The sequence below is a fragment of the Rhincodon typus genome, chromosome 8, assembly GCF_021869965.1.
Source record: "Rhincodon typus isolate 14 chromosome 8, sRhiTyp1.1, whole genome shotgun sequence".
Taxonomy (NCBI): Eukaryota; Metazoa; Chordata; class Chondrichthyes; order Orectolobiformes; family Rhincodontidae; genus Rhincodon; species Rhincodon typus.
In genome coordinates this window covers 80,923,589-80,932,811 of record NC_063339.1, presented here as the reverse complement: position 1 = coordinate 80,932,811, position 9,223 = coordinate 80,923,589, and the positions used below count along the sequence as shown (strand labels likewise).

The window sequence follows — 9,223 nt, the reverse complement described above, 5'->3', positions numbered from 1 at the left end:
TCCACAGCCTCCTGTGATAAAGAATTCCACAGATTCACCACCAGAGTGAAGAAGTATCTGTTGCATAGCCTGAGACTGTGACCCCTTGTGCTAGACTCCTTTGATTCTGGGGAAATATTATCCCTCCATCCAATCTGGCCAGGCCTGTCAGAATTTTCTTCAAAAGCCACAGTCGACCCAACTTCTCCACATATTCCACTATTCAGTCTGGTAAACCTTCACTGCACTCCCTCTATGGCAAGGAAACTAAGTGTGGTCTTGCTAAGGCCTTGTAAGACATTACAGCTTTTGTTCAAACATGGACAAAAGAGCTGAATTCCAGAGCTGAAGTGAGAATGATAACCCTTGACATCAAACCCACATTTGAATGACAGTGACATCAAGGCAACCCAGCAAAACTGGAATCAGAGGGAAAATTCTCTGTTGGTTGGAGTTATACATGGCACATGGGAAGATAGCTGTAGTCATTGGAGGTTAATCATCTGAGCTCCAGGGCTTCTCTGCAACAGTTCCTCAGGGTGGTGTCCTAGGCCCAAACACCTGCTTCAACAATGACCTTCCCTCCATCATAAGGTCAGAGGTTCACTGTGTTACAACCAGGTGAGGAAGGGTAATTCTGCTCTCCTCTTTTAAAACCCCTGATTAAAAATCAGGCCAACCAGGGATATGTCTCCTAAGATGGGTTATGGAACCGAGATCTTTTCAAACTCTGGTCTCCTGCCTCAGGAGACAGCATTCCAAATTAAAAGCTTGGTTGAGCCCACCAGTTTTCAGGAAGCAAGAGAGAAGGCAAATGACTGATGAAGGAGATTCCTAATTTTGGAGTTCTGACAACTGAACAATGGGGGAATGGTTTGTACCTGCTCCAACTGAACAATGGAAAACTTGGATGGGAGGCCAGAATTGGCAGACAGGGTTGAGGGTGGGGCAGAGGCAGAAGAGTTCAAATATTCTAGGATCAGGAACACCCACTTGTGCATTGCTCTTTAAATTAAATTTGAGTTGCCACAACCAAGTGTTGTTTCATCCGTTGGAGATAACGTGAACGATGGACTTTAAATCCATCAGAAAGAAGGGACAACAAACCAGGGTGGTGGCTCTCATTGACAGCATTACTCATTCATGGGTATAACAAAGAAACACAGAAACATAGAAGGTAGGTGCAGGACCCAATCAAGCCTGCTCTGCCATTCAATGAGATCATGGCTAATCCCACCCTCTGCCCCTATCTCTTCATCCCTTTAGGCACAAGAGCTACATTTACCTCCTTCTTGAAAACACAATGTTTTGGCCTCAACCACTTTCTGTGGTAGTGAATTCCACAGGCTCACCACTCTCGAAGTGAAGAGATTTCTCCTCATCGCACACCTAGAAGATTTATCCTTGTTCCAGCCACTGGGAACATCCTTCCTGCATTTAACCTGTACAGTTTTGTTAGAATTTCACAAGTTTCTTTGAGACCCCCGGTAAAGAATTCCACAGATTCACTACTTTTTTTGTCAACTCTTTCCCACAGATGGTAGTGGAGAGGAAATGCCTTGGGCCTGGGGTGGTTTGTAGCTACAGGAACACTCAAGAAGCTTGACACTATCCAGGACAAAGCAGCCTGCTTGATTGGCACCACAACCACAACATCCACTCCCTCCACAATTGACATTGAGTAGCAGCAGTGTGTATTATCTGAAAGATCAACTGCAGAAATTCACCAAAGATCCTTAGATGCCTTCCAAACCTACAACCACTTCAATCTAGAAGGGCAGCAGATACATGGGAACAACACCTCCTGCAAGTTCCTTCCAAGCCATTTGCTATCCTGACTTGGAGATATATTGCCATTCCTTCACTGTTGCCGGGTCAAAATTCTGGAATTCACTGCCTAAGGGCAATGTGGTTCCTATCTACGCCACCTGAACTGCAGTGGTTCAAGAGGGCAGCTAACCACCACCTCACAAGGGCAATTGGGGACTGGTAATAAATGCTGGCTGGCTAGCTAGCAACACCCAAGTCCCATGTGTGAATAGAGAAGAAAAAAAAAAAATCGGTCCTAGCGGGTAGTCATGCCAAGCTGGAAAGTTTTGAGAAGTTAAACATTAAAAGCAATTTCAATGGCAACAATAAAATCATCAACTCAGAAAATTTATCTTTTGTATTTTCCTCATTTATTAAAAAATGGTACTTTAATAAATAGTTTAATAAAAATGTATACAAAATGTTTATTTGCTTTAGGTAAGAGATTTAATACTATACAGCCTACGAAACAATGAAAGATCTGGTCACCCACTATCAATAGTCCCATGTGTTCCGAGTAAGGCCTCTAAGCTGACTGAAAAGACTTGGCTTGCTGTACAAAGTAATAAAATGCATTCATCAATTATATATACACAACTGATGTAGCTTTATGGCTCAATATGCAGTGGAAGTATTAAGCAAAACACACAAATTCTACCTGAAGATTAACCAGTCTATATGTCTGTGACTGAACACTGACACATTGGAGTGCACCGACATAATTAGAGGTACCAGCACAAACTGCACCCAGGGTACAAGCACATAGTTAGTCCTGAAGGGGTGCATCACTGCAGAATCCAGCTTAGGAGAGACGCTAAATATAAGTTAAATCTTTTGTGACATCATTCCACCTGCTTGCAAATCCAAGTTAGAGTCTCCGTTATCTGTTAGATAGTTACTGCTAGTAACGCACTCTCACACACACTCAGATTCACATCATGTTATAAACAGTGTTGAGAACATGCTCAGAGTGTGCATTACAAGCACAAGGGACAAACCATGACATTCCTTTGGGTTTTCAATTAAAAACTGCAAGTAGCGGGAAAACAGCCTGGGGAGTTAATAGACAGGGAAATGGGACTGGATTGCTCTACAGAGAGTCACCATGAACTTGATAGGCCAAATGGCCTCCTTCAGAGCCCTAACTAGTCTATACCTTTCCTGAGGAAACGTTTTAGCGTTTACACTGAAAGGTGTGATCTTGCTTGTACTCTCTGGAAGGATGATGCAATAAGGAGCTGGATAATCTTGTTGAAAATGAAAACAAGAAATACTGATTACAGCCAAGTGCAGGGAGGTCGTACTAACTGGATTGATAAAAGGGCCAGCACGGGGCATTGTCAGATGAATGGCTTCTCTCTGTGCTGTATGATTTTATGACAAATGTTTTGTCGAATTCAACAGTTTGATGACCGGAATGAGAAAGTTAAATAGGTCAATGGAAACAACAAGCTAAACATACAGTGGTTCGGAGTGAAATGGGAGCTGGGTCATCAGACCTTCCTCGCAGTCTATCGCTGCCTCAAAAGCTGCAGGGCTCTGCCTTGTTCCTGAATTCAGACGTGACCATCTGCTACATCAAGTGGGAGCAAGGTCTTATCCCATCACTAACACCAACCAGACAGTGCTTTAACTGAGCATGTGCACTGACCCTGGGCCAAGGCTCTGTCGCAACGCTGCCACAGTCACACTCAAGGAACCCAACAACTGTCACAAGAACACAACCGAAGGTACAATCAGAACGTGCCTCCATAAGTGACCCGCCAGGATCTTATTTTGTCCTGAACAGACGTGAGTATTTTTGTAAACCAACTCTGATTTTTTAAAAAGTAATATGAAATGGAGGGCTTTAAAATATTAACTTTGTGCTTGCTGTCCTCCCCTCTATGTGGAACACACTATAGATAAGGTACACCAAAGAGCTAAGGTGGGAGCTTCTGTTTTGTTTGATCAACCACTTCTGTGAGAAATGGCAGCCATAGATTAGCAGTTGTACTCTTGTCCTTGAGGCAGAGGTTTATGGATCAAGCCTTAATCTTGAGGCTCGACTGTACATTATAGACTGAGGGGGTGCTGTTGCACTGTTGGAGGTGCCATCTCTCAGATGGAACATTAGCCCCAGGCCCTGTCTTCCCTCTTAGGTCAGTATAAAAGATCTCACAGCATGATTCAAAAAGCAGGAGTGATTTCCTGGCCTGCATCTTCCTCCCATTAATATCACCAAAGCAGATTAATCTGGTCATTCGGTGATTTGTGGGGAGCTTAGTGGTGGCAAATTGGTTGCTGCGTCTCCTAGACTGCAACAGTGACCACACATCAAAACATACTTTATCAACTGTGAAAAGGACTTCACGATATCCTGAGGTTCTGAGGGGACTATGGTCTTTATTTTGCAATGGAGAAGATTGTGTGTGTGTCGGATATTTGGAAATAACCAACTGCTTCTTTAACAACAGGTTTACAAAATTATCAGTCAGACTTACATCGGAAATCTCTTCCTCAGCTCACAATGTACTAGTATAACAATCAGGGAAATAGGCAGCTGAAACACAGGACACTCGATCTCTTCAACAAAAGAAATTGAATTTGTCAGATTTTTAAACAGTACTATTTAAGATAAGGTTGCTTGAGTCAAATATGAGAAAGTCTGTACTGATCAGTTCAGCGCAAAGCACCTGAGAAATTGCTAGAAGAACATGGGAAATAAGCATCACACAAAAAAACTAAATTGCCTCACTAACAGCCAAAAGTGAAGAGGTTCATTCTCAACTTTAGTACTGTTATGGTGCAGAAAAGGTCCATTTAGCCCATCATGCTGCGCTGGTTCTATTACCTAGTGCTAATCTCCTGCCTTTTCCACGTATCCCTGAGCAACACTGCCCTCTTGAAAACCTCAATTGAATCTGCCTCCACCACATTTCCAGGCAATGCATTCCATACCCTAACTACTCACTGAGTGGAAAAGCTTTTCTCATATTCACTTTAAATCTCAGTCCAAAACAAGTGCTCGTCCATCAACACTTGTGATATAATCATCAACGTTCCTCAGGATAGTGGGGGAGGGAGAGGGGGTGGGGTGACTGCAGAGATTTGAATGGGGGGGAAGTGATGTGATCACAGACAGTGGTCCCCTGACAGGCAGAGGTGCCGATTATGTCAGTGGGCGACTCCTACCTTTCCTGAGACCTTCTGACACATTTACCTTCGTTAGGGCTTCTCTCATCCATCATCTGTGGGGCTGTGGGCTGGGAGGTTCTGCACAGCCACGATCCCTTGACCAGTCAAGACCAAAGACACCAATTGCTCCTTTTTAAGAGCAGCCAATCACTTAAACTGGTAGGCACTTTGGTCACTCAATGGCAGGGGTGGGTGGTGGTTAGGTGGGGTAGCGGCACACTGCCAATATTAACAATCAGAAGATAAACACCCACCTCCCCATTGTGGGGGCATTAGCAATACACTTATCCCAGGTGAGGGTCAATCAACATTTGGCTGGTGTGAGAGAGTGATTGACAGCACAGAATGAATTGACATTTCTTAAATCACAGCTACTTTTCTCTTTGATCTATTGGAGTGAAGGATGTAGGGTCCTGGAAGTGTTAATAGAACCCTTTTTAACAAAATCTACACACCATTTTTAACAAAATATACATACCTTTTGCATTTTATGCTAGTTACATTAAACTGTCAACAAAAAAAATTAATAATACAAATAACTTTAGGCACTAAGTGATTTGGTTTAAACTTGCAGTGATTATTTAATCAAAATTATAATGTTTAATAATCCATTTTTACTTTGGAACACACTTACATGAAGAAACCAGTCTACCCCGTGTGAGTTTTATTTTTACAGATGGGATCTTTCTCAGCTTAAAATATTTAATGGTATTTGTAAAAATTGACTAACATTCGGATTTTGACTCCTTTTCGAGTAAGGTCAAAGTGCCTTCCTTCCCAAATTGTGCTTGAAAAAGTGCCAATATATGATAGCCTCATTAAGTTGACAAATACTGTGTGTTAGGTACTCTTTTGAGGTGGAAATGAAGAGAGAGGTCTCTGTGGCAATTTGAATAAAAGATCGAGAACCTTAAAGTCTGAAGTGAATTTCATAAAACTGTAGATAACAAGGTGCAGAGCTGGATGAACACAGCAGGCCAAGCAGCATCTTAGGAGCCTTCATAAAACTGTACACTGTTTTATTGCAAAGTGATAGTACCTGGTTGTTAAACTGAAATCACCTGATCCTGAATAAGTGCAAGACAATTTTGAAAAATAATACAATAACTCTGAAATTAAATACAATCAGTAGAACAAACTCGTCAAAAGAAATATATATCTTAAAATTAAGTTGTGTTTTTGCAACAATTCACATGGAGAGGATTTTTAGCCTTTATCAATGGCCAACTCTTGATAATCATACACTTAGTCCTTGCGGAATAGACTTCCTCTGTTCACACAAGCTCTGTGAACACATTTCAAGATGATTCAAGCACAACTTCATCAGTACTGTGCATACACCCAGCGCAATATTCAGCAAGAAACAGGTCCCACCAGTTTGTGAAAAATCTTGATTTGTTTGAAAGCCCTGCAAAAACCAAGGCTGACTACTATCCTTCAACAGTGGAAGAAAATACTCAGTACAACAGTACAAAACAAGGGGTGCACAATGGTGCCTACCTATACGATTGGAGTCCAAGGAATGAGCTTGGGCTACAATGACCAGAGGTCAATATTGCCAGACAACTGTGAGGAGTCAGCCAGTGCCTTAATAAAGAAAAGGTTTTGACACCTAATCTAGTCCTCTCTTTGCATAACATTTAACGGACAGTCATTGAGGAGTATAACCATCTGATAAGTCTGCAAGTCTTCACTATTAATAAATAACTCAACTGTACAACAGTTTCAAGAGTACCAGCCACCTTCTAGAAATTACAAGATGTTATGACCTCTTGCTATGTAACTGGTTTTGTACAATAATCTGTTTAGGCACTGTCCAAGTAACTGTTGTAACACTTGTTACTGTAACTTTCTGTATTTAAGGCACACAACATTGTGTACCAATCTCAATTTTAAACGGTGCTCCAGTTCCAGCCTATACTTCCCATCTTACAGTCTTTCCTCAGTCCCTAGGATACTGTTTACCGCTTCTTCCAAAGTGGAGGTTGTCACTTCAGCAAGCCCACTATCAGGGTCCGACTGGAGGAGATCCACTGAGGAAGCCGGAGGTGCGAAGGGATGGAGGTTGCGATCACCTTTCTGGACAGTGACAGTCCTAGGCTCCGAGCTCTGGAGCCTCTGCAGGTCCAGGAGGCTGTTGATGGCACTCTGCAGGTGAGCGCTCAGTGCTCTGTCCTGGGGGCTGTGGCCCAAGACATTGCCATTGTCCACTGAGTCACACTTGCGACGTTTGGGCTGTGGGAGGTGGAGGTCACCCACAGAGCCAGCTTTCAGCTGGTCACTGGTGTCAGCACCTGTCCTCCCTGACTCCTGCCTGTCCACTTGGAGATGAAGCATACTCTGGACATGGGGGTTATGTGAAGACAAGGCCAGAGCTGGACGGTCTCCTGGGCCAGGCTTGATGGTGGTGGTTTGTTGGTTCACGTTATGCTCTGGTGATCCGTGAAAGTGGGTGCTGACCGGCGGCAGCAGCAGCGGTGACGTTTTACTTTGGTCAGGCCCCAAACCGGGAGCGCTGTTGGAGGGAAGATTCCTCCGGGATTTCCCGAGGTCTGTAAGACAGCCCCTAGATTCCCGTGTCTCTCTGGGCCCAAGGTGCTGTTTCTCAGCTGGTGCAGGGAGTTTGCGGCCTACCTCGCCATTGGTTTGTCTTGGGGGATTAGCTCTGAGAGCAAAGGGGCCTGTAGGGGCTGGGCTTGCCTGGGTGCCGGGACGCCATAGCTGCTCCAACTCCGGGTTGTGGGCAACCTCCTGCCTTATCTTCAGCTTGAGGCCACCTCGGCTGCTGGCAACGTACGTCTTCAGCGGGGTCTGTGGTGAACACTGAACCTCCCGGTCGAGGGCTAGGTTTGGCCTAGAAGCGATGGGCAGAGTGGTGGCAATCCTTGGTTTGAAAACCGACATGATGTACGCATCTAAAAAACCAAACAAACCAAACAAACATTCCCCAACAGTCCATGGATGTTCAAAATAAATGCATTTAGAAACAACATAATATCGTACATTTATTCAGTGTCTTTAGCACATATAAAACATTCCAAGATATTTCAAATCAGACAACGTTTGACCTGAATATTAACACAGGAGCAAAAGTAGGCCTTTCAGCCCCTTCAGTCTCTTCTCCCATTCTATCTCATTGCTGATCATCTACCTCAATGCCTTCTTCCCACACAATTCCCAATATCCTTGGTATATGATATTAGAAATTCGTTTTAAGGAGAGTCTTAAAAAAGCAAGGCACAAATATTTAGGCAGGGAATTTCAGAGGCTAAGAACTCTACAACTAAAATCAAGGTAACCACTGGTGAAGTAACTGGGGGTGTGGGGCGAGAGAAATTGGGAAATTTCAGGAGGTTGTGGGGCAGTCAAAGAGAATGGGAGGGACAAAGTTATGGAAGGATTTGACAACTGAATCACAGAATTCAGAGTTCATTCAGCCCATCGTGTCTGCACGAGCTCCCTGAATGGACACTTTGTCTTCTGGTATTTCCCCCACCTTCTCCCTCACACATTCTGCCTTTTCAGATAGAAATCCAATTCCCTCTTGAAGGCCTTGATTGAACCCCACACTCTCAGGCAGTGCATTCCAGATCGCAGCTACTCCTTCTGTGAAAATGTTTCACCTTCTTTTAAATCTGTGACCACTTGTTCTCGATCCTTCCATCAATGCAAACAGTTTCTCCCCATCCATTCTATTCCTCATGGCAGACTGGTACAAAAGGTAAAGTCACATGGTATCAGGGATAAATTGGCAAGATGGATACAGAACTGGCTTAATCATAGGAGACAGAGGGTAACGGTGGAGGGATGCTTTTTGGAATGGACAGCTGTAACTAGTGGTGTTCCACAGTGACCAGTGCTGGGACCTCTGATGTTCATGATCTAAATAAATGATTTGGAGGAAAACACAGCCTTGTAATTAATAAGTTTGCGGATGATACAAATAAAATGGTGGAGTTATGGATAGTGAGAAGGATTGTCAGAGGTTACAGCAAGATATGGATCAGTTTGGAGGCATGGGCAGAAAATTGGCAGATGGAATTTAATCCGGAAAAAAGCAAGGTGATGCATTTTGGAAGGTCAAGTACAGGTGGAAATCATACAAGGAATGGCAGAACCCTTAGGGGTATGGGTATGCAGAGAGATCCGGGTGCGCAGGACCACAGATCACTAAAGGTGGCAGCACAGGTAGATAAAGTAGTAAAAAACGCTTATGGCATGTTTGCCTTCATTGGAAGGGGCATTGAGTATAAGGATA

General features: G+C 43.6%; 1 protein-coding gene across 2 annotated transcripts in view; it reads right to left on the bottom strand.

Annotated features, from left to right (window-relative positions):
* Nucleotides 1-2,181: 2,181 nt before the first annotated feature.
* The window catches only part of LOC109922958 (BRD4-interacting chromatin-remodeling complex-associated protein-like), a 75,133-nt gene continuing 68,091 nt past the window's right edge, over nt 2,182-9,223 (bottom strand). For both annotated transcript variants that reach the window (XM_048600350.1, XM_048600351.1), the window contains one exon: nt 2,182-7,880. In XM_048600350.1, coding sequence (XP_048456307.1) covers nt 6,895-7,880 — 986 coding nt within the window. In that variant the 3' untranslated portion in view covers nt 2,182-6,894. The remainder of the gene's footprint in view (nt 7,881-9,223) is intronic.